This window comes from Onychomys torridus, chromosome 15, assembly GCF_903995425.1.
Source record: "Onychomys torridus chromosome 15, mOncTor1.1, whole genome shotgun sequence".
Classification (NCBI taxonomy): domain Eukaryota; kingdom Metazoa; phylum Chordata; class Mammalia; order Rodentia; family Cricetidae; genus Onychomys; species Onychomys torridus.
This window is the reverse complement of record NC_050457.1, coordinates 20767751-20793211: the sequence shown is the minus strand read 5'-3', so window position 1 is coordinate 20793211 and position 25461 is coordinate 20767751. Positions and strand designations below refer to the sequence as shown.

General features: G+C 39.3%; 3 protein-coding genes across 6 annotated transcripts in view; 1 reads left to right on the top strand and 2 right to left on the bottom strand.

Annotated features, from left to right (window-relative positions):
* Positions 1–6775, bottom strand: part of Gfm2 (GTP dependent ribosome recycling factor mitochondrial 2) — a 36280-nt gene extending 29505 nt beyond the window's left edge. Inside the window, 3 exon segments of the mRNA XM_036207220.1 lie at positions 1758–1842; positions 3233–3306; positions 6710–6775. Of these exon segments, the coding sequence (XP_036063113.1) occupies positions 1758–1842; positions 3233–3283 (136 nt within the window). The 5' untranslated portion in view covers positions 3284–3306; positions 6710–6775.
* A 61-nt stretch (positions 6776–6836) lies between these two features.
* On the top strand, positions 6837–15003 carry Nsa2 (NSA2 ribosome biogenesis factor). The gene is made up of 6 exons (XM_036207227.1): positions 6837–7003; positions 8904–9091; positions 9184–9334; positions 11902–12081; positions 13958–14150; positions 14787–15003. Exons 1-6 carry the CDS (start codon positions 7001–7003, stop codon positions 14852–14854), a joined length of 783 nt encoding a protein of 260 aa, XP_036063120.1. The 5' UTR covers positions 6837–7000; the 3' UTR covers positions 14855–15003.
* A 3773-nt stretch (positions 15004–18776) lies between these two features.
* Fam169a (family with sequence similarity 169 member A) overlaps positions 18777–25461 on the bottom strand; it is a 53503-nt gene continuing 46818 nt past the window's right edge. For all 4 annotated transcript variants that reach the window (XM_036207223.1, XM_036207221.1, XM_036207222.1 and 1 more), the window contains 4 exons: positions 25134–25284; positions 23192–23348; positions 20171–20371; positions 18777–19480 (listed from right to left, as the gene is read on the bottom strand). In XM_036207223.1, coding sequence (XP_036063116.1) covers positions 18941–19480; positions 20171–20371; positions 23192–23348; positions 25134–25284 — 1049 coding nt within the window. In that variant the 3' untranslated portion in view covers positions 18777–18940. The remainder of the gene's footprint in view (positions 19481–20170; positions 20372–23191; positions 23349–25133; positions 25285–25461) is intronic.

Here is a 25461-nt window from a genome sequence, read left to right as displayed (position 1 = left end):
TGTTAAATTAATAAAAATGTCTCTGTAATTTATAAATGAAAACATACAAAATAATTTAAAACAAATACATTCCAAATCGAGCTAAATAAAATGCAATTGTTTAAGATTTATCGTTTGCCAATACATAAGGAAGTTAGAGTTGATAGCAGAAGTTCTGGAATACCAATTTCTTTTTTTAGCCCTCACCCATGAACACCAATTTTTAAAACAATATAGATTTATTTCTATCAGTTACACAACTATAGAATTAGTGTTGATAACAACATAACAGAAGGTGACAGTAGTTCTAAATAAGAGGGAAACTCTAAATGTGCAGTCATGTAAATCTGCATTTTCAAGTCTTGAAGCAGACAGAGTGATCAGCTGATCACGAGCTGCCGCCATGCAGGTTAGAGTCTCCCTTCCCTCCGCTATGCCAGGCCAGGTGCCTTTAGAGACAGATGCCTGAGTGGAATCAGTCAGCAGAGGCTGAAACAATCCTAAGACTTCTAAACAGCTAAGCAGCGTTCCCTTTTCATCTTACTTCTCTAATGTTTTCTTTGGTTGGTTTGGTTTGGTTTGGATTTTTTTTTTTTTTGAGGCAGTCTCTTACTATGAAGCCTTGGTTGGCCTGGAACTTGATATGTAGACCAGGCTGGCCTCAAGCTCACAGAGATTCTCCTGCCTCTGAATTCTGGGGTTAAAGGTGCACACCACTGCACGCAGCTTTTATTTAAGGTTTTGAGGCAGAGTCCTGTATGTAGTCCTGCACACAGTTAGACTCTCTGTCTCAGCCTTGTTAGTACTGGAATTTTAATGTGAGCCACCACACACCCATAGGGTATTTCTTATGTAAAAAATGTTCACAATGATCACTCTATGCTAGCCTAAGTTTCAGTAAATATACTGAAACAATAACAAGTTTACTTGTGAATTTAATTTCTACTTTTATGCTATTTAAACCAGGTCTTCTAAATGTCTAAAATAAACAGTTTTAGATTTTTAAAACCTCATTGGGCAACCTAAATACCAAAAGACAAAGCACATGCCACAGTTAGACTAGCAGGGGCAGAATACAAAAGCCTGCATACAGGCTACCAATGTAACCCACGAAATTCATATATCCTTGTAAATCAACAGCCAACCAGTGTCATTTCATTTCATTATCTGCACACAATAAAAAATGGTATAAGAGCAGAAAAAAAGAAAAAGAAAACAATTAAACTATTTTCATCCAGTACTCTATGTTCGCTCACTTCAAACACAGGACGGCCATGAGGAATGATCGTGGACAGTTCCTGGACATTCCAGATTCTAGTAATCATGCATCTAATTTAAACTATTCCAGATAAATATGTAACCAAGCTCCTTCTAAAACTCTTCAAAATAAATTATTCTAGTGAAATCTCTATTGACAGGAAGCATGTTAACATAAAAATCAGCAATGAACTAGAAAGTAAGTATTTCCCAGGTGGGGTACAGGGACACAAGCAGACTCACACACTACATGAGGAGCCCGCTACCAAACGTACCATTCTCCCTTGGCTCAGCAAATCAGAGGCCCAGCAGAGGAGGAGCATAACTCCACTAGGACCAATTCCTCCTTGAAATCTACCAAAATGCTCTTACCTAATAATCTCAAGGAAACAGTCAAGAAGTTAAAATGAGTTAGAAACCCCTAAAAAAAACAAGATTCTTTAAGAAAAAGAACGTGAAAGAAATGCAAGAGAGGAGAAAACAAGCAGTCAGGTAAAACTAGAGGAATCTAACGTCTGTACCTGCTGGGGAGCTGTAGTTTCTTCTAAGAGGCACCCGAGTCTTTGACCTTTTTAAAATTGCTTTTATTCTGCAGTAGCACATGGTCTAGCAGGGAGAAAAAGAAATGATGTTAATTTTATTTTAGTGGAATATAGAAAATACATATTTAGTGGAATATAGAAAATACATATTTAGTGGAATATAGAAAATACATGTTCTTGCTTATGCAGTGATACACGCTTGTAATCCCAGAAATCAGGAGACTGAGGCAGGAAGATGCAGGGACAGCATCCACTATAAAATAACAATCTCTCCATATTCTTTTTCAAGAGAAATATGTATTACTCAGAATGCTACTCGAATTATTTTAAACTAGCAAAATGAATTGACAGCCTAATGACTATTGGAGCCCACCGAGGTTTCCTAGTGGCTGTACCCAGCAGCACTACACAAGAGAATGATTGGACAATGGGCCTGGGTACCGGGTGTTTGGAAGGGTCTGCACTTGGCTGTATCTAGCACGGGGGAGGTCTTTTGCTCCACCCCTTGGCATTGTTTTAAAAAGCCCTTTGGAATGAAGTTCTGGGTCAGTGAATAAGAATCCAGGCCCACCCGAGGCTATCCTGGGTTTCTGTTTCTCTCCCCTCTTTATATCTATCTAAATCTCTTATCCCTCACTCGTCAAAGAGTCCCTGGGGGTAAATAAATGTGGGAGCTGGTCTCCTACAAATGACAAGGCATGTGTCATCTGGGTTACAGGCTCTTCAAGCTCCCTGCTGGGTCACTGCTGGAGAAACAGCCCAAACACCCAGTCCCAGCAGGTGAGGGACAGAGGGCATGTTCCGTTTGAGGATTCATATTTGCACTACATAGTGAAAATGTGAGTTTACAAAAGAATATATGGAGCTCTAGCCTTCAAATAAAGCTTACAGGGAAGATGCTGGATGAAACATGAGGCAAAGGTCAAACTGCCTCAGAGAAACTGGCTTCCAACAGCTCTGCAGAAAGTTTCACCTTAACTATTTATTTAATAATGTTATATCTTGACATAATGTCACAGAACTTTACGTCACAGATGCTTCAACTTAAGGATGCTTAAAAAAAAATTATATATATATATGAGTGTGTGTGTGTGTGTATACATACATATATATATATGTGTGTGTGTGTGTGTGTATATACATATTTATGTATATATATGTATGTGTGTGTGTGCTAACACTCTTAGCAGTGTAAGGGTAAGCATTAAGCACTGCTATTCTTGGAAGAGACAGAAAACACCAACCTCCTCCAAAATAATTGACATTTTATTACCCCATGAGAACAGCATTTCATTTTGTCTGATGTTCTTTTCACTGCTAAGGAAATTTTTAAGTTGCATTTCCAATTAAATTAGTTTGACCAAACTAAATTTGGAATGATAAGCTATACTAAGCCCCTGAGAAAAAAATAATTAGGCTAATAAAGCCCAATCATTTTTGTAAGAAACACTTACACTGAATACTTTCCGATGATTCATTGCAAACATCCTCCAGTGGGTGAACATTGTAGCCCTCTAAAATGTTATTCCTGAAAAAAGAAACAAGCAAAATTATAAAACTAAACATATGCATTACAAGTCACTAAGGCATATATAAGAACTAGAATTGGATGTTTTAGAAAATAGGAACAATTTTAGCTACCAAAAACTCAATGCATCATTCAAAAAGTAAAACTTCGTATGAAATGAAATAAACAGTTCTTAAGCTTAAACTGTCCCCATTTAAAAAAAAAAAAAAAAAAGACACCTTAATTCTTAGAGATACGGAAGGCTGAGAGTTTGGTCGATACTTGTAACCCAACACTGGAGAGGCAGAGAGAGGAGGCTTGCCAAATTTGAGGCCACCTGCACTACATAGCAAGACCCTATCTCAAAGAAAAACAAACAAAATGTGAAGATATAACTGAAGCACAACTTTAAATTTTTAAAAATTAAAAATTAAAATCTATTTTAAACATATAACATTAAGTATTTTAAATATTCTCATGTAAACTTGGTAGTTTCTCATTGACAACAAGCGCCTGTCTACATATCCAGATTTTACCCATAAATATGTGAAAATAGAACACATAAAGATAGACCACAGTGAGCAATCTTCCTGTGATTAGAAAAACAGAGGAGCTTTGCTTTATATTCACTAACCCCAAGGTGTTGCTCCCAGATGGAGCATGTGCTCAGTGTGTCTGAGGTCCTGTGTCTGACTTCAGCACTGCAATAGGCCCTAAGCTCACATTTACCACATCTTTACTGGGCTTGAAGTACAATATCAAAGTGTGACAAGAAGACAGAAGTACCTAACAGCCTAAGACATGGGGAGACAATAACTCAGTTATGCAGGAAGACCTGCTGAAATTGTCTTCCTAAGCCTGCATGTAATCTCAGAAGTCACCAATTCCTTTTACCTATTTCCTACATATGTCTCAAATCTATTCCAAATGTCAAAGTCCAAACCTCATCTTACTTCTCCAGTTACGAAAGTACAAGACACTTCTCTTCAGTCACTGACCCAGTGCTGTCAACAGAGAAAAGTTGACACACTATCCTTGCTCAAGAGACAAAGGCAATGACTGTTAGAGAGGCACACGTGACAGCTAGTACATTGATACTGCTAAATTTTTTTTTTTTTTTTTGGTTGTTCGAGACAGGGTTTCTCAGTGTAGTTTTGATGCCTGTCTTGGATCTCGCTCATGTAGCCCAGGCTGGCCTCGAACTCACAGAGATCCACCTGGCTCTGCCTCTCGAGTGCTGAGATTAAAGGCATGTACTACTGCCACCTGGCTCAATACTGCTAAATATGCTAGAATCCACAGTGCATCCACCTCTGACAAGGAACAAAATGTAAGTAGGTTGAAAAACTCCTTGCAACTCCCTGACGCTCCAACAGTAATCTACAGACTCTAAGACTGTTAAGACCTTTCGAAGGTCAAAATTACTTTCATAATAATATTAAGGCAGTAACTATCCTTTGCAGTATTCTCATTTATACTGGGTGGGTGGTAGGCAAAGGAGGGGCCACCTTGGCATGCATACAGACACTGGCAGCAGAATATATTATTAGTTAGCCAGAGGTGGTGGTGCACACCTTTGATGCCAGCAGAAGCAGCTGGATCTCTGGGAGTCCAAGACTAGCCTGGTTTACATAGTGAGTTCCTGGATAGCCAGGACTATAGAGAGGCCCTGTCTCAAACACCTCCACCAGGAAGAAAAAAAAAGAATATATTATCAGTTGCTATATTATTAATAATCAACTAGTTTAATAATTTCAATCAAGAATATGCATACTGGGCTTAAGACTGCTCAGTGGTTAAGAGTGTGTGTACTGTTCTTGTGGAGGACCTAAGTTTAGTTTGAAGCAAAGCATCCACATTGTCAGCTCTCAAATGTCGGTGACTCTAGCTTCAGAAATTCTGACATCTCTGACCTCCGTCATCTCCACAAGCACCAGCACTCATGTGCACATACCCACACATACACGTCATTAAAAATAATACAAAGAAATCTTTTTCAAACTAAAAAGATGAATATGATTGTTAGGGTGAAAGATGGGTCGGGAGGAGTTGAGAGTGGGTATGATCAAATTACATTGCATGGCCGGGTGGTGGTAGCGCACACCATTAATCCACTCAGGAGGCAGAGTTTGAGGCCAGCCTGGTCTACAGAATGAGTGGATAGCCAGGGGTACACAGAGAAACCCTGTATAAAAAAATTGTATTAATGTATAAATATCTCAAATAAAAATTGTGTTTTTAAAAAGAATATGCTTGATACAGTAAAATTCCTCCATTAATTCTTGATTTGTTTATTATGCAGTGTTCTGTCTGCATGTGTCCCTGAAGGCCAGAAGAGGGCACCAAATCTCACTTCAGATAGTTTTGAGCCACCATGTGGTTTCTGAGCATTGAGAAACCTACCTCTGGAGGGACATCCAGTTTTAACCTCTGAGCCATTTCTCCAGCCCCCCTCCATTAAATCTTAACCCATAGTTATACACTTATTTTTAACAGACAGTGAAATCAAAGGATGTTGACTACGTTGAAAGCTAATCAGTCACTTTTTTGAATGGAGCACTGTTTACTTGGAGAATTGCTCTTAGACAAACTAAGACAGTCAGACTTAGATATTTAGAAACTTAACCAATTAACCAACTGACATAATTCATTTCAAAGAAAGCAGCCACCAGTTACATATGGCCACAAGTTCAAGCCTTTAAGTGACAACGAGAACTCTGGAAAATTATCATCTACTTATTTGGGTTTGGCAGTCTATCAAGACTGAAGAACTCTTTGTGTGAAGAGAACATTGGTGATATTAATGATTTTTATATTACATGATTGGGGCCACCAAGATGGCTCAACAGGTGAAGGCACTTGCCACCAAGCTTGACAACCTGAGTTACACCCCTGGAACTCACAGCGTAGAAAGAACTAACTGCTCCAAGTTGGGGATTCCTTCTCGGCACTCGAGGGTCAGTTTGTCCAAGTCCACTCAGTCCTAATTCCCGGATTTTAAAAAAGGGACTCAAGAATTTAGGGAATTAAGTCTTGAGCCTCCACAGAACCAAAATTATCTCTTGCTCTCCTGGCAGTTGGCCCAGCATATTTCTATGTAATAAATGTCAATTAATGGTGCACACATTAGTGACAGGAGAGACACAGAAGGGTCAGTCGCCCTCGATAAAGGATGAAGAAAAACGTCCCTAATTTAGCAGGCGTCGAGGGATTGGGGCTTCTGTGGCCAGCTGTCAGTCGCAGCTACGAGGTCAGCAGTGCCCTGCGGAAGACCAGGTCGCCGCATCGCCGCTGCACAGCGTGGCACCCACAGGGCACTTGGTTGTGCACCAACGACTAGCTTCTCTCCGCCAGACTGCGGGGAGCAAGGGGCGCCCGCCACTCCTCAACTGGCAACGGCCCACCGCTTAAACCACCCTCATACCTGCAGAATGAACCCACAGACATTCCGGGCGGCGGAGCCACAAGCAGCACCCTTCTTCCTTTCCGGTGGTGCGTCAGCTAAATATCGCCTACGAGCAACTTCCGCTCTTCCGCCTAGGAGCGGAGAGCCGCCCGCCTGGGAACGGCTGTGTGGCGCTTGCGCTTCACTCGGCCTAGTTAAAGGGTTGCCCTTTCCTGTTCCGCCTTACGCGAAGTGGGCTCGTGGACCAGCGAGACCCAGAAGGTTTTTGGCACCCGGGAGGTCGCGGACCGCTGCTCCGCGGCTGTCATCATGGTAAGGGGATCGCCTCGAGCGCTGGCGACGGAGGGTGTGGGGGTTAGCGGGGTGGGACTGTCGGGGAGGGAGGACGGTGGTAGGCGGAACTGAGACGCTGTGGAGCCTGATGTAGACTCCCGGAACGAATGCTTAGCTCTGGGACGGGGATCACAAGTGAGACCGAGTTCACTACTAAAGTCCTAAGCGTGCTAGCCTGGCGTCAGTGCCAGCCTAATGGAATAGAGTTGAGGCTTGTGATTCTAACCCTGTATAATAAGCATTAATGGCATCACATCATTTTACTGCTCAGTAAACCTATACAGTCTTTACAAAAAATCAGACAGCAAATAATTTACGGGACCAAACCTATCCGTCCAGACTGCCTGCCTTTTCTGGATAGTCTCCACAAAGTGGAATACCTTATACCTTTCTTGTAGTCGCTGCAAAGGTTATGTGATTAGCGGTTGAAAACACCACCCTTAATGGTCTTGTTTCTTAGCATTACTGTCTTTTTTTTTTTTTTTTTTTTTTGGTGTGGGTTGAAAATATAAATAATTGCTGACCACAGTTTCACTATTAAATTACTAAAATGAAACTATTTAAGATGTAAAGGTATCCCATACAGTTCTGACAACGAGCAAAACAATACACCCACCACGGAAGACAATATGGCAGTAGACAATTTCCGTATAGAGATCTGGATCCAACTATATTTATTGCATATTTATTCCTAATCACCAAAGGGAAAAAAAATCTAAATGTCCATCATCTGGTCAGTGGACAAAGAAATGGGGTTTTGTCCACACACTGGGACACTACCCATCATTATAAAATATTTAAGCACTGATAAACACAAAAAGGATATATTCCAGTTGAAAGAAGCCAGATGCAAAAGGCTATATGTTCCGTAGATTGCATACACTGGGAAAAAGTAAACCATATAAGGTTGTGCTGGCGGTGGTGGCTCTCCACTTTAATCCCAGCACTTGGGAGGCAGAGACGGTGGATCTCGGAGTTCTGCCACCGCTTGGGCTGCACAGAGAAACCGTCAACAGAAACCAAAGAAAAGAAAAAAATATATAAGGTTGAAGATAGGGAAAGAAGACATACTTTATAGTGGCACAAGGAATGTTTTGGGATGATGGAAAATAAATATGCCACCTTGATTGTAATGGTTATAGAAATGTATGATAGGTCAGAAATTATACCTACACAGCGACAACTAAAAATGGCCAATTTTGGGTGTTTTGTTTTGTTTTGTTTTGTTTTTTTTGACCTGAGGATCGAACCCAGGGTCTTTGGCTTGCTAGGCAAGCTCTCTCTACCACTGAGCTAAATCCCCAACCCCATAACATCTTTGGGGGTTTTTTGTTTTTTTTCCGAGACAGGGTTTCTTTGTGCAGCTTTGCGCAGCTTTGCGCCTTTCCTGGAACACGCTCTGTAGATCAGGCTGGCCTCAAACTCAGAGATCCGCCTGCCTCTGCCTCCCTAGTGCTGGGATTAAAGGCGTGTGCCACAAACACCTGGCACACCAATTTTGTTTTGTGTAAATTGTGTTTTGGTAAAACCGACAAATTTTCTAATAATAATTAAAAAAAAAAAAAAAAACCTGAAGATCATTTACCTTATTGAGCATAGAAAAACGAAAGAAGTCTTGTAGTTTCCTCATCTTTTTTAGATTGCAGAAAAAATCTCTTCATTGAACAGTAGCTTTTCCTGAGATTCACACAAGTGTAAACACTTGAATGGTGTCCAAGGTTAAAATATATTTAATTTACATCATTTGAGTGGATAACAGTGCTAGAGTCATTAAAGCTTTGAATAGTGTGGGAGTCTTATCTACTTTATGTGCTATGTAAAATCTTAGAATAATCCTGTCAGTTCTTACAAAAATTAAAGTAACCTTAAATCATTACAGCCACAAAATGAATATATTGAATTACACCGTAAACGCTATGGATATCGTTTGGATTACCATGAGAAAAAGAGAAAGAAAGAAAGTCGGGAAGCCCATGAACGTTCAAAGAAGGCCAAAAAAATGATTGGCCTGAAGGCTAAGCTCTACCACAAACAGCGCCATGCCGAGAAAATACAAATGAAAAAGACGTAAGTGGTCCGTCCCATCTGACTCTCGTAATCAGGTAACACCCATTGGGTAATAATTACCAAACATTCTGAATCTCTTTCCTTCCTGATAGTATTAAGATGCACGAAAAGAGAAACACCAAACAAAAGGATGATGAGAAGACCCCACAGGGAGCAGTTCCTGCCTATCTGCTGGACAGAGAGGGACAGTCTAGAGCAAAAGTACTTTCCAACATGATTAAGCAGAAACGCAAAGAGAAGGCGGTAAGCAATAAAAAATTAACTCGTTTTTGCTTGAGAGAAATATTAATTAAAATTTGAGGTTCTAGGTTTATCTCCAGTTTTAGGTTTATCTCCAGTTTAATTTGGAACATTAAGGAAAACTAGTAGTACCATTATTTGGATTTTGAAGTCTTAGAACATTTCGTAAATTTTTTATTTTGATGATGAGGAGTCAAGATTTGCTTATTTTTATTTTATGTGTATGTTTGACTGTGTGTGTGTATTTATGACACCACATGATGCCAACAAAGGCCAGGAGATGATGTCAGATCCCCTGGAACTGGAATTGTTATGAGCTGCTGGGAACTGAACCCAGGTTCTCTGAAAAGCAGCATTTTAAAAGGCTCTTAACTGCTAAGTCATCTCTCCAGCCGCAATTTTGTAAATTTAGTTTGATAGAAAAAAAGCTTGCTGTCTTGTCACCAAGGTTGATATATCCCAGTTGAAAAAAGTTTAGAGTTTTAAGTTGTAATGAAATATATCAGGGAGCTGTGGGTGTAGCTCAGTTGATAGTGTTTCCCTAGCTTGTCTGTAAACTCAGCACCTGGGGGAACGGGGAGGCAGGAGGATCAGAAGTTCAAGTCATTCCTTGGGCAAATAGCAAGCTTGAAACCAATTTCGTCTACATGAGACCCTGCAAGCCATTAGAATGCCATATATCTTTTAATTAAAAACACAGTAAGTAGTGAACCTTAAAAATTCAGTAATTAATGACTTCCTGCATTTGAAAATCCCTGATGCTGTGCTACAGAGAGAAAAACACAACTTTGTTGTTTTTCTAGCCTTACAGTACCAAAATTGGTTCTAGTGGAAATTTTCCAAAGGGATTTAAAAGTTCTTTTAGCATACCTTTTACAATTACTGACAAACTAGCCAAAATTCTGTCCCAGTTCAGAAAGAGCACAGATTTTTTTTTTAATTTCTTAATTTCTATTTATTTGTTTGTTTGTTTTTCTATTATCAGCTTGATACAGAATAAATTCTTATCCTAACAGTGAAATGTTTCATTGAGGCTTGCCCAGTAATTGAGTAAAACCAAAAGTTATTATAAGCCAAAGTCATCCTAGGGTCCCCCCTGCTATATAGTCTCCCTGGTGCTGTGTGGTTGCAGTCTGATTGTTCTTTGCTTTATATCTAGAATCCACTTATGAGTGAGTACATACCATGTTTGTCCTTCTGGGTTTGGGTTACCTCACTCAGGATGATACTTCCTAGTTCCTTCCATATGCATGCAAACCTCATGATGTCATTGTTTTTCTCTGCTGAGTAGTACTCCATTGTGTATATGTACCACATTTTCTTAATCCATTCTTCAGTTGACAGGCATCTAGGTTGTTTCCAGCTTCTGGCTATTACAAATAGTGCTGCTATGAACATAGCTGAGCATGTATCTTTGTGGTATGATTGAGCATTCCTTAGGTATATGCCCAAGAGTGGTATGGCTGGGTCTTGAGGTAGAATTATTCCCAATTTTCTGAGAAAACGCCATACTGATTTCCATAGTGGTTGTACAAGTTTGCATTCCTACCAACAGTGGAGGAGTGTTCCCTTTGCTCCGCATCCTCTCCAACATTGACTGTCATTAGTGTTTTTGATCATAGCCATTCTGACAGGTGTAAGGTGGTATCTCAGAGTCGTTTTGATTTGCATTTCTCTGATGATTAAGGATGTTGAGCACTTCTTTAAATGTCTTTCAGCAATTTGTGATTATTCTTCTGAGAATTCTGTTTAGCTCTTTAGCCCATTTTTTAACTGGATTGTTCAGTATTTTGATGTGTAGTTTCTTGAGTTCTTTATATACTGTGGAGATCAGTCCTCTGTCAGATGTGGGGTTGGTAAAGGTCTTTTCCCATTCTGTAGGCTGTCTTTTCGTCTGACTGACCATGTCTTTTGCCCTACAAAAGCTTCTCATTTTCAAGAGGTCCCATGTGTTAATTGTTGTGCTCAGTGTCTGTGTTGCTGGTGTTATATTTAGGAAGTGGTCTCCGGTGCCAATGCGTTCAAGAGTACTTCCTACGTCTCTTCTATTAAGTTTGGTGTAACTGGATTTATGTTGAGGTCTTTGATCCACTTGGATTTGAGTTTTGAGAGCACAGATACTTTTAAGTAACTGAATAGACTAATTTAAGAAATCCAATAGGAAAATACACAGTATTAAAGTTTGTTGTTTTTTGCTTTTTGGTTTCTTTGGTAAATATCCCAAATTAGAATGGTGTGACTAGTAGTGGTTATCTACTGGATGAATAGATTGAGTTAGTCTAACTGCAAATAAAAGAGACTAGAGTTCAAGGGATTGTAAATCATTCTTGGCTGTCAGGTCAAGTTGCTTCTAGAACCCATGTCTTAGTAATATTAGTCCAGAATTTTTTCCATTGCCTTACACTGCTATAGCTTTAGAGGTTTTGTTTTGTGTGTCTGTGTATTCTGGAGTGGTACAAAACATCTGATGATCAGTCTCAAAGTCTATTTTAGGGAAAAATACAAAGAAATTAGATGGAATCTGTTTTCTAGAAGTGTGCTTGTAACTAAATGTAAACATACACTTTTAGGGAAAGTGGGAAGTTCCTCTACCCAAAGTTCGTGCCCAAGGAGAAACAGAAGTATTGAAAGTTATTCGAACAGGAAAAAGAAAAAAGAAGGCATGGAAGAGGATGGTCACTAAAGTCTGCTTTGTTGGTGATGGTTTTACAAGAAAACCTCCTAAATATGAAAGATTCATTAGGCCAATGGTAAGTTTCTGTGAGGGTGTGATGACTTAATGTTAGCCCTTGTTAAAAGTTCTTGGATAAAGTGTAATACAGTTTCCTGAAATTGCTAAAATTGATGTGAAGATAGCTTGGATAGCATTTTGTGCTATTTTTAAGCCATTTGTGGAATTACTTAGCATTTTTCCCTGAATCTAGACTGAATCTTAACTTCAGATTCATAATAGATTTGAAAGAATTTTTTTTTGAGCTGAGGATCGAACCCAGGACCTCTGGAAGAGCCTTCAGTGCTCATAACCCCTGAGCCATATCTCCAGCCCCGCCAGTGGATTCTTATATTTAAACATGATACATTAGGCTCTTCACTTTTTTATAGTCATATTTTCCTTATTCAACAAGTAACATGCTATATGCATGAAGTGCTAGGCCTCAAGCATGGGCCTTTGATATCTGCTCATTAGACAGTTGAGTAAGAATGTTTGCTTACACCAGGTGTGGGGTGACACACACCTTTAATCCCAACACTCGGGAGGCAGAGGCAGGCAGATCTCTGTTGGAGACCAGCCTGGTCTACAGAGCGAGATCCAGGACAGGCACCAAAACTACAAAACTACACAGAGAAACCATGTCTCAAAAAACCATTAATGAATTAATTTGCTTACATTTGGTCTCAGGCAAAAGATCTAAAAAGCATTATTGGACATAGCTGAAGTTCAGTGAGGTAAATATCTTTTTCACTCCTTTTGAGTATATTCTATATGTAACCATTTTTGTTTTTCTAAGGAAACTCTTGATTTCTGTTGACCTCAGTAATGACAGTATCTCCACAAACTAATCCCCTACCTATAATTTCCCCTCTTGCTTTGAAAAATGTGGAACTGATTTTTCAGAATCCTTTCAGACTTATTGTACCACCATAAGTCTAGCCTGCTTGGAAACCAGGACTGTTGGGGTGTTGATCCCAATGCTCAATATGAATTCTCCTAACGGGTTCACTCACTGCAGTCATTGCCAACCGCCACGCTCTTCCCATCCTCAGTTTCTCCCTCCCTAGCTCACTTGCTTCACCAGAGGCTACTTGCCTGGCCGGCAAAACCCAGAACATTTATTCACTCTTGGACTGTATCAGAATTCCTGATTTTGATCTTGTATTCATAATCTTTGGAATACATTTTGGTGGCATATTTTTTTCAGGGAGCGACAGTTCTCACAATTAGTCTAATACTGAAAACTTAATTTGACATCATTTTCCTTCCATCCCCACACAGGTAATAAAGCAAGATTGCATAGTGTTCTGACATTTAAAGTACTATACTTATAGAACCCCATTTGGGTCTGTAACAGGACCTCGCAGAATATTCTCTGGTCTTTGACTTGTATTGCCATCTACATAAGAAAACTAACACCTTACAATCCCTCTTTCTTCCCCATCTTTAAAGGTAGCTGATGTATTTGGAATTTGAAATTGGAACTTGTGGGCTTGATTCCATATACTACATATGATTTAATCTAGAAAGAAAACTCAAGCCTGCAGACAGACCCTTGTTTCATTAGTCATTGTGAAGATAGAGGGCTCTTATAAGGTTGTCGTGTATAAATGTGCCTATTGTGAACTCTAACATAGGATCTGGCATATAGTAAGCCTTCAGTAAGTGTAGTGACGAGGAAAAGAAAAATACAAGTATTGACAAAATATTTTTACATGGGAAAACCTTTTGGATTGTGAGTACTTCTTCCCAACACATTTACCACTGAGATTTTTAGTCTGTAGAAAAGTTAGTATCTTATCTGATCTTTTAAGACATGATTTATCTATCCCCTAGTTGAGATGATTAGAAAAGATGAGGATTCTAAAGACCATGTTCACCATTTGGACTCATTCTTATGGTTGACTTACTAGGGCCTGCGTTTCAAAAAAGCCCATGTCACACATCCTGAGCTGAAAGCTACATTTTGCCTGCCAATACTTGGTGTGAAAAAGAATCCATCCTCCCCATTATATACAACTCTGGGTGTGATCACCAAAGGTACAGTTATTGAAGTGAACGTGAGTGAGCTGGGCCTCGTGACACAAGGAGGCAAGGTTATTTGGGGTAAGTAAAAATTTAAATATCCTACAGTCCTGATGCAGTCCCTTAGCTAAGTGATAAAAGCATACAGTTTTCGGCCGGGCGGTGGTGGCACACGCCTGTAATCCCAGCACTCAGGAGGCAGAGGCAGGTGGATCTCTATGAGTTCCAGGCCAGCCTGGTCTACAGAGCTTTTCTAGGACAGGCTCCAAAGCTGCAGAGAAACCCTGTCAAAAAGCAAACAAACAGCATACCATTTTCTTTCTAATGCGGAAGAGTCAATCAAGTATGTTGGTAATAGAGAGATGAGGTCTTTCCTCATTGATTTAGTTTCTGCTTTTACTGCCCAGATTATCCCTAAACTTAGATGTTGTTTGAAAAGGAAGATACTGTTTAAAATTGGTTGTTAAATTGATTAGAAATTCATTAAAGCAAAATAAGTTATCATGGAAAGTGGACACTAATATAATGTATTGATAAAATGGAGCTGGGTGCTTTTTGAACATTTTTTTACATAAACTTAGTACAACTTGATCTTCACTTTGCTTATCTTCTTATTTATTAAATATGGTAGTTAGAAATATTTTAGACAAAAGTTTTATTCTTTAAAGTTATTTTTGTTAAACTTTCTTTTCCTCTTTTGGGTCTTGTTTTCCACAGGAAAGTATGCCCAAGTTACCAACAACCCTGAAAATGATGGGTGCATAAACGCAGTCTTGCTGGTTTGATAGTGACTTACTTCCATTGAAGACTACCCACCTTTAGCAAAACACCATCACTGTGATTTTGTGAATACTGCCAAGCTGTCTACCCTATGCAGCTACCCTCAAGGGGTATTTATTAAACTGTAAAGAAAAATAAAAACTGCTCAGTTTTACAGGTAGTCTATTGTTTGGTGCCTCCGGGCTTAGGTGTCAATAAACGTTAGTGACCAAACAGCAAGCGTACAGACAGATGTGAACTAAAGGGTGTGTAGACAGCAGTGCAGGTCTGTCATTACTGGAAAAGCCACCTGTGTAGTTTGAAGTACCCATAAAGGTTAACGAACACTTAATTATTGGGTAGGCTAGGAATCTGTTCAAGTATTTTCCATCTAATTGACATTAATCCTAAAAAAAAGAAGTATTTTAAACTTGTGGTAATGTTTAAGTTTATAAAATATTACATTATGTGAGAAGGTAAATTAGACCAAAAAAAAATTCCATTTGTAATTAATACTTTATGTAGTACTTCCGTGAACTCAAGTGTACTTCTACCATTTTCTATATTCTAAAAATAGGATATTGCATTTATATTGTCACAATGATGTTAAAAATTGGTTAGATAATTCTAGACTATGTACTAGTGTCCTGAGATGTGGCACTTAGATTAAGTCATGATTTGGAGTTGTAACTTAATTCAAGCTCTTTTATGACATATGAAACACATGATCATGGCTTTGAGCTTCAGAAAGAATGTCTGTATATCACCACATTTGCTTTAAATTGTTTTTTAAGTCCGCCTTAATAATAACAGCCAATGTGATTAGTTATGCCTTTAACAGAATCATTCAATGTCTAATACAATAACTAAGCATATATTCATGAATGAATGAAACTCAGGGGAAAAGAAAAATTGAAAACACAGACTGGAAAACAATCACAAAATATAGGTTTAATTACTACTTTAAACATTAAGGAGGGGGGGGGACTAGCAAGGAAACCAACAATAAATTCTCCAGTAAGACTTGGTACTGTGAATGATACATCATTTCCCCCCCTAAGTTTTAGAACATACAAAAATGGTAGGGGAAAAGGAAAGTTAGTAAATGACCATTCGGTACAGACAGAATTACCTCAGGACCCTTTCTTTCAATTAGATTTTAACATTTCCCACCAATAAAAACTTAAGTTACAGATGGTGAAAGGAAGTTTGACCGCAGGTAATCAGTGGGTACTGCTGAAGTAGGTTTGCTTATTTTTTTTTTTAAAAAACTAAAAACAGCAAACTATCTTGTACCAAAAAAGCATGGTAGGAAGTATGAAAACAAGCATGACGTATGTAGCAGACCACACCAAAACCACCAGATTGCTAGTGGACATAAAAGGCAGAAGTTACTTTCTAAAACACGGTTACATGAGTAGTTAGTATAAGTTCTTTATTTACATTGGAATCTTTCAGTTACTGGTATGACCACACCTTAGAAGGTGATCCCAAAGGGAAGAAACTTAGAGCAGATGTTTAGTTGTTAGAAAGGGCTGAAAGGAATATTACTCCAAAGTCACAACATCTCAGGTAACATTGTAGTCATCTGTGAAAAGTAAGCCATTAATGACTAATGTCCTCCTTACTCTGCAAACCAATGGAAATATGAAAGTAGACACATGAAAGTAGAAGAATGTGAACATACATAGAAGACTGACATTCTAAGTCATGCTATTTGATTTCATTAAAAAAAATCATAATAGAATCTCTGCATCTTTAAAGTTGTAAAGGATCTTTACAATAAAATTCTTAAATAAATTTTTGTGTGGTCTAATAGTTTAAGTTTGAAAGTAGAACTAAAATTCTGCTAATACTCATCTGCTTTATATTATATAAGGAAATATATATGTATATACAGCAGAAGGGAACATCCTCCACAAACAAATACCAGTTCATAAGAGACTACAGAATAGGACCACTCAACAAATAGCTGCTTGAAATTGTAGCAAGCAGCCCTCCTAATGCCTTGCAAAAACTACAAGTATCTAAGTTTATTTAGGTTCCCTACTGAACATAAATTTTGTTATAAATTTTATATAATTTTATGTAATCAGTATGTTACTGAATATAAAGGATCTTTTCCAGCTTTTTCCTGTGACCTCTAAACATTAACTTCTGTCACAGACAATAAGTTTTCTTGTTTGCTAAATAAAATGTTTTGAAATTGCTTTAAATTTCATTTATACCAAACAAGTTTGAGAAGTATAAGTTTATACTGCTAGTCCCCAGTGTGATATGTGGGTATGTTTCTTTAACTCAAGAGACTATTCACAAATTGAGCTGCCGGTGAGTGCAATCTCTTAAAAACATAAGAATGTAAATTAAAGGGAACAATAGCCAAAAATACCTACGAGAATTTGTTAATGTGCATTAAAGGAAACTAGATTAAGTTTCTGAATTTTAAGAGACTCTTCAGTTACTATCTCTAGTTGAGATATTTAACAAAAGTTTCTCTAAATGTGTAAAACAGCATCAGCATTTGGCAAATTCATCAATTAGTCATAGCTATTCTTTTAACTTAGCATTTATTGAGAAAAATGCTATAATTTTCACTTAGAATGAAATCATCTAACTAGCTTCTAACCAAAAATTAAAACAACAGATATATGAAAGTGTTCTAACATCTTAGAAGAGTTTGCTATTTGGTCTGCTTAAAGACTTTAATTAGACTTTTCTAAAACACCAGCATCCCTAAATAAAACGTAAGACATGACATCACCAGATCACCTGACTGAATGGAACAAAACCTCACAGCATCTCAAGAAAGGACACAAAGTCCAGACATTTCTTTCACAAGGTACAATCTGTTTCAAAAACGAATCTAAATGGTTTCAGAATAGTCTCCAACTTAAGTATAAATCCGTACATGGTACTTCCAAAGTAGTATTGACAGATTCTCTATGGATTTTAGAGATAATCGTTTTGTTCATTTTAAAACCAAATGTCATGAAGAAATGACCAGGCTTTCCCCCTCTATAAAAAATCAGATGTTCTTGCCATGGCAATAAAGTACACACACAGGTAGCCTGCAGCTAGTCCTCAGAATACATCGAAAGCACACAAGACCCCAAGGGACAGCAAAATCAGATTTAGGGCTTTGTATATCTCATAGTGTAGGTCTAAAGTCGGTGTTTCTAAACCTATCCCAAAAGGGACAAAGGGGTATGAGCTCGATGGAACTCTCAACAAGCACAGTGACTTAAAGAGCAGCAGAGGGATTAAGCAGGCTTAGGAAGGAGTCTAGACTTCTGCAGTACTCATTAATTGGGTAGTTTCTATGATCAGGACCACAGTCCAAATTAAACTACATTCTAAATTCAATTACTTAAGGTGTTTACCAGATTAAAGTATACTCAAGCTTTTCAGCATCTTCAAATATACAGAAAAATTTAAAAATTATAGCAAACGAATACTTAGGGTGGAATTTTAAATTACCCACATGCCACAGTTAAGTCTCTAACAGTACTATTAACGTCCGATGAAATGAAAGCTAGCCTGTGTGTGTACTTCTCCACAGATGTTGAAGAAACTATCTACAACTAATAAAAACCAGAACAATCATCTTCACTGACCATAAACTTCTATTTTTGTCCTCTCAGTTGAGAGTATATTTAATTTATTGACACATTTTTGTTTATGTATGCCTACACTTTAAAAAATGGAGACTGGTTTTGATACTAAGTTAAAACTTTGAGAACCCTTGCCAAGTTTTACCATTAAAACCCTTAGTATAAAAGATTTCTAATGATCTTTGTCTTAGAAAGTCTACTCATCTAATTTTTAAAATACTAATGATTACATGTTCCATCTGCTAAAGAAAAATATATGACATGGATTCCCAAAATTGACACATGGTTCATAAAAATAAAAGTTACTTACAGAAGAAAATAGCCTGAAAAAATTAAAAAGAATGGTGAATCCTAAAGAGAAGAGAGAAACCTGCATTTTTAAATAAGTTCAAACTGAAATTTTGGAATTTGTCCTATGCCCCACGCTGTTTATTAATTACCATGGTAAAAACAACAACTACATTACAAAGAAGAGATGTATCCTACGCATGTCTTCCTCGTTCAGGACAGCTTGGCTTTCTTCTTGGCAGGTCCTTTGTGCCCTTTGGCCTTTCTTCTCAAATTCCGCCTGTCCACTACAGGGACCTCCACTTCTACCTCCTCCGAGCTGCTATCCACAGCTTTCTCGGTTGATTGTGTAAACTGGTCCAGTTGCTCAGAAGATGCTTCGGATTGCTCCTCTGACTGGTTCTTCTGTCCTGCATTCTGAGGAAATGGCACACCTTCCAGTTCTACCTCTATCAGAGAACTCTGAGCAGCAGATGTTTCCTGGGCCTCCGGGCCCCCCTCCTCACCCTGCTCCTCCAGTGAGGATGTAGTCTTGGGTGATAAATTCTCAGGGACGGGCTCTTCAAAGTCTGCTACTGCAGAATTTGGAAAACCCCTGTCAGACTTCTCTTCATTTGGCAGAGTGCCCACATTGTCTGAGCTCCCCAAATGTGTTTGCTTTTTTGAAACGAGGGACAGCTTTTCTTCAGTATGTCCGTTATCATCAGATGAGCCTTGATCTGCTAATATTTCTGAGTCAGAAACAGGTGAGGTCTGAAAATAGATATCGATATGTGAATAAATAAATATAAACAAAGCTCAACAGTTTTTCAATATAGTTCTAAAATGAATCATTCCCAATGTCACTAAACTTCTGTATAAAGAACTCAATACTGATTACTTTTGTTACAAATGAGTCCATATTCTAAATTCAACTTAATTTCTTCAGAATTGTTTCATGGCAAGTTTAATACAATACTTACAAGAAATTATTTTGCCTCAAAAGAGTATCCAAGACACTTTAGACTTCAAGATTCTCCCAAACCATCAATTGCCTCTAAGTCTTGGTGTTACTAGAGGCAGAAAGAAGAATCTCTCGGGACAACATTGCTTACCCACTAGCCCTCACTCAGTCTAACTGGTGTCAGTAGACAATGGCAGAAAGGGTGGGGGGAGTTTCATATAAGTACTCAAATGTTTGGTGAGCCATGTTTTGTAATGTTTCTAATCAATTCCCTCAGTCTTTAAAAGAGTGCTCATTTTGTTACCGTAAAGCAGATATGTGTGGAGTGGGGGTGGAATTGAACCTTGAAAGACAAATATGAAATGTATGTCTGAAATAAAAATGTTCCTAAAGGACTACCTGCTAGGGTAGAGGAAAAGATTCTGAATCCTGCACCTCTACCTAATGGCACCAATACTGGCAAACATTACCTATGAGAAAATGAGGTGACTCTGCCTTACCTTGTCTGGGGCAGCCTCAGGAGCTTTTGGAGAGTCTACTACCAGTGGAACAATGTTCACAGTCTCTTCACTGGGATTCAAAGATGGAACTTTTAACTCTTCTTCTAGACCTTCACTGGTAGAGTCCTCCTCTTCAGTTACAAATGAGGTCTTAAGGGCATCATCCACTACCTCCCCATTCACAGGCTCTACTGCAGAGTCCTACACCAAGCAGAAAAGTCAGGGTTTCATTACAATCTGACTGTTGAAGAAAGACCCACTGTCAGTCCCTACCTGTCATCACCAGGACTCAATAGATTTACTGTAGAGTCCCCAAGTGCTAGGTGGTGGCACACACCTTTAATCCCAGTGCTCAGGAGGCAGAGGCAGGCAGATCTCTGTGAGTTCCAGGACAACTTGGTCTACAAAAGGAGTTCCAGGACAGCCAGAACAGTTACACAGAGAAAACCCTGTCTCAAACACCCCCTTCCCCCACAAAAAAAGAAGTTCCCAAGGACCACACACTCCTGTTGTTCTGTGGTGATAGGGCAGTACCAGGATGCCCAGGGGTTACACAATGTGGGTCTGAGATTCAATGAAAAGACTCTGCACCTTCTGTCTAGTCCTTCTTTTTCTCTGTTTTGTTTTGAGCCTGGCGATATGACTATAATCCTAGTATCTAGAAGACTGAGGCAGGAGGATTTCAAGTTTGAGAACTGTAAATATGATAGCAATTCTAAGGACAGACTGGATTACGTAAAGGGAGGGAGAATATTTTCAATCACTGATCTATATTTTACTGTTATACCAAGTGGTATACAGGTTAACTACAAACAGAAGGTTATTACAGTAAGCTCATAAGAGGACTAACCAGACTGACAGAAATGTTAAAGGGAAGAAAATAAGAAAAACAGAATGTAAGACAGAACTGTGGTCACAAATTAAGAGGCAATGAAAAAGAAAAGGTCAGTCCACGTTTTGGATTTGAGAACAGAATGAACAAAACGGAAAAGGAGCTCAACGTGGAAGAATGAAATGGTGCTGAGGTTGAGAGTGAACGCTGCTCTCGCAGAGGGCCTAAGCTCAGGGCCTAGCTCCCACGTCATGTGGCTCACAACCAACTACAGCTCCAGAGGATTCAGCACCCTCTTATGGCTTCTGTGGGCCATACTCATATGCAGATACTCACACACAGAAATACCCCACACATAATTAAAAATAAACATAAGAAAAAAACAGAAGTATTATTGGATTTAAGATGACAAAAATATGCAGGAGGCAAGTTACACTACAGATAAAGACCTGGGGTTGGGGAGACAGCTCAGTTGTTAAGGAGCATTTGGTATGCTGAGTCAAATCCCCACATCTACTTAAAATGGATATAGACACAGCTGCTTGTTCCTGTAACTATCAGCAGTAGGAACCAGAGACAAACGGATCTTGAACTCACTGGTCAACCAGCCTAAGCAGCCAGTCTGGATAAAAGGCAAGTTTCAGTTCAGTGAGAGACCCCTAAGGCAGACAGCAATAGAGGAAGGCACCCAACATCCTTCTCTGGCCTCTGCATGTGTACACATGGGTATGTGCACCCGCCCCCACAAAAGATAGGCCATTAACCAAAAGTCAAGGAACAAAAGACTGAGTTTCCCAGAATGTACGCTCTTGGGAGAAAAAAAGCAGGATTGAAACATATATAAATATACAAGAACAAAAAATAAACAAAACTCACAAAGCCAGGAAACTACAGAACCTTAAGGAAGATAAAGTAGTTAGTCACCCCAGGTAAGAGAAGCTACTGGAATTCCAATGGTGCTGTCACTGAGTGCTGTAATAACATATGCTCAGTGTCTTGACAGATGACACAGGTTACATGACACACACTGTATCTTACAGTTTAAAGAAAACTGCTGGGGCTGGGGATTTAGCTCAGTGACAGAGCGCTTGCCTAGCAAGTGCAAGGCCCTGGGTTCGAGCCTCAGCTCAAAACAAACAAACAAACAAACAAACAAACAAACAAACCTGCTAAGAGTGCTAGAGAGCTTCCCAGAATTAAGAGCACTGGCTGCTTCCCAGAGAATCCATACTCAATCAGCAGCACCCACAAGGCAACTTAAACTGTTTATAACTCCAGGTCCAGGGAATCCCAGGACCTCTTTTTTGTGTTTCATTTTTTGAGACAGTCTTTCTATACAGTCCTGGATGTCCTAGAACTCACTATGTAGATCAGACTGACCTCGAACTCAGAGATCCACCTGTTTCTGCAGTGCTGGGATGAAAGGCATGCAACCACCATGGCTTGCCCCTCTTTTGACCTTCAAAAGCAGTAGGCATTAGACACCTAAGTGGTGCACAGACATACATGGAGGCAATACACCCATACACATTTAAAAACTAATAGTAATAAAATTGGTAGTACTTTTATTCTTAAACTGTATAGGGAAATAGGTGAAAGACTTTCAAGAAACTCAGGTGCATAGGAAACAACAAGGAACGTGTAAAGTACAAAGGACTGTAGATATCAAAAAGGAAGGACAAATGGGTGAAGGGGGAAAAGGAGGACAGGAATAATACACACATAAAGAGCTCAAGGATCAAGCCAGATTAATAGTTTCCTTAGCTACAAAGAATTTATCTATTTGTTTTGGGGTGTTGTTTTGTTTTGTAACTACTTTACCTATTTTTTTCCAGGAATTTATAAAATCATCTGAAGATAGATAGACAGACAGACAGACGGACAGAAAGGAAAAGTCCAAATACAAATAACTCATTATTAATTCTTCTAACTAAAGTACAGGGGCAACTGAGGACTGCCTGGGCCCTAACTGGTTCTACAAGGTTTTATCCCTGTGTACTTATGTATGTTTAATTCCACTTATCAGTCTGTATTCAAAATGCACTGAAGGATATTCCTATGTGCCTTCCTATTATCCCAGCCAATGGGTACTTTTTCACCACCAAGCACAATTCTAGAACACAGTCTTCTGTCTTTAGCAGTGCATGGTCAAGGACATTTTCTGCTTAATTTAACAAGTGACTTCGTACTTTGCCACCATCTTGTTTCTCCAGGCGTGGCTGAGTTTCCATTGCAGACTGGGCATCTTTATCACTACTTTCATCTTCAAGTTCAACCACTCTCTGCTCCAGTTCTTCTTGCAGGTGTTCTTCTGAGCTCTCTAATGTGCGTGCAGTACATTCTGTTCTAGAAAACAAACCAAGACCATTCTTGTTTTTTCTTATTACAGATCAAGATAAAATTTCAAGGATCCCATTTTTGAGACAGTATAAGTGATGAAGTCAGGGCCTCCAGTACGGTTAAGCAAAAGCATTCTACAATCCTGGCCCTCTTTATTTTGAAAAATAAAATTGAGCTAAAATTGCTCAGCCTGACTTGGGGCTCACTCACAATCCTCCAGCCTCAGCAACCTAGAATCCCTTCTTAACAAAGTAACATTTTAGATAACTAAGTGCTATTCCATCAGCTTTCGATTCTGTAGGTCCAAAAAGAATCTTTTCATCCTGATAAATTTGTTCTTTTTCTGGCCTGTTGTTTAGTTCAATTAAAACATCACACTTTCTCTATTTAAACTAAATCTTTCATCTACTCTACTGGAATGAACATACACCCCAGTTGACTTCCAATAGTTTTAGTGCACAGCTTCTGTCCACAATATAGGTACTGACTACTTAACATATGGCCAAAGGACATGACATCATACTCTACAGATACATGCTCAGCCATGTGCACTGCCACTCTATTCACAATAGCTAGGAAATGGAAACAACTTAAATGTCCTTTTACTGATGAATGGATAGTGAAAATGTGGTAAATATGTACCATGGATTTCTATTCAGCTGTAAAGAAAAATGAACTCATGAAATTTGTAAGCAAATGGATAGAACTAGAAAATGTGTACTGCAGTGGTTTAAAGATAAGGGCTCCCACAGGATCCTATGTTTGAATTCTTAGTGCCTAGTTGCTGGGATTGTTTGGGAAGAATTAGGAGGTCAGACCTTATTGGAGATGTATCACTGGGTATGGGGTTAAAGTTTCCAGAGACTCCCAGCATGCTCTCTGTGTCCTGTTTGTGGATGGATGTGAAGTTCAGCTGCTGCTCTAGAGTCATGTCTGCCTGCTTCCTGCCATCCTCTCTACTATGATGGTAATGGGCTCCTACCCTCCACAACTCCTACATCCAAATGAACCCTTCCTTCTTAGGCTGACTTTGCCATGGTCTCTGAAAAACCTGCTGTATTACAGACAGAATGAAGGAGTTGGTAGTGGGGGGTTGGCTACTTCTGTGACAGACATAATGATCTGGGTTATTGTCTTTTTGAAGGGATTTGGAAGACTTTGGGATTTTGGACTAAAAAAGTAGTTGGATGCTGTAAGCAGAGCTTAACACACCATCCTAGTAGGCACTTGGAAGACAGTAGTGCTGAAAACTATGTGGATCGTGGAGATCCTGCTCAAGAGGCTTCAGGGGGGAATTTTGGAATTTTAGTAACCTGGCTAGATACCATTCTTGTGCTATTTTGGCTGCCTCCTGCCCCTAATCTAAGAACTTTCCTGAAACTAAACTGAAAAGTAATGGAACAATTTCTTCAGCAGAGGGGATTTCAAGACAACCTGATCTTAAAATTACTAATAACCATTCCACCATGTGATTAATAATAATCACAATCACTCCTCTGTGTATCTACAATAAAAAAGAGCAAGGGGGGGCAAAAAGAAATACAAACCAGACAGTTTAAAGAGAAAAAGAGCACATGACACCCAGAGCGGGTTTATTCCAGCCTCTTACTGGCTGTGCTTCCCATCACACTGTTCAGATGATAACACTCCTGGGACGCAGATCCCAATCCCAAACTCTTCTGGAAGCATACCTGCTGCATCACAATAAAGCAGCTCCACCTTCAGGACTAGACCCAACAGAGCTGAGGCGACAACACACGAAACACTGAGTGAAGACCATTCCCTCCTTACTTGTCTGCTGAAGCCGATGGAGAAGTCTGGCCACTGTTTTCCTCTTCCCCCTGAGAACCACTCAATTCCGAATCCTGAAACCGCCTTCCGATCTTTGGTCGCTTCAGGTGACTGCTTCGAGGACGAGTGGAACCAGGCGTCTTTTCTGGCCCTGAGGGAAAAATGGACAACGGCACTCGACTGTCGGCTTGACGGCCTACCTATCAACACACAGAAACGCAAGAACGACACCAGCTTAACCCACCCACTGCCCGTTATACAAGCTGGGACAACAACGCCAGCCTGTTTCATTGTCAAGCAACTGCCAATGTCCACTCCCCATATGTGT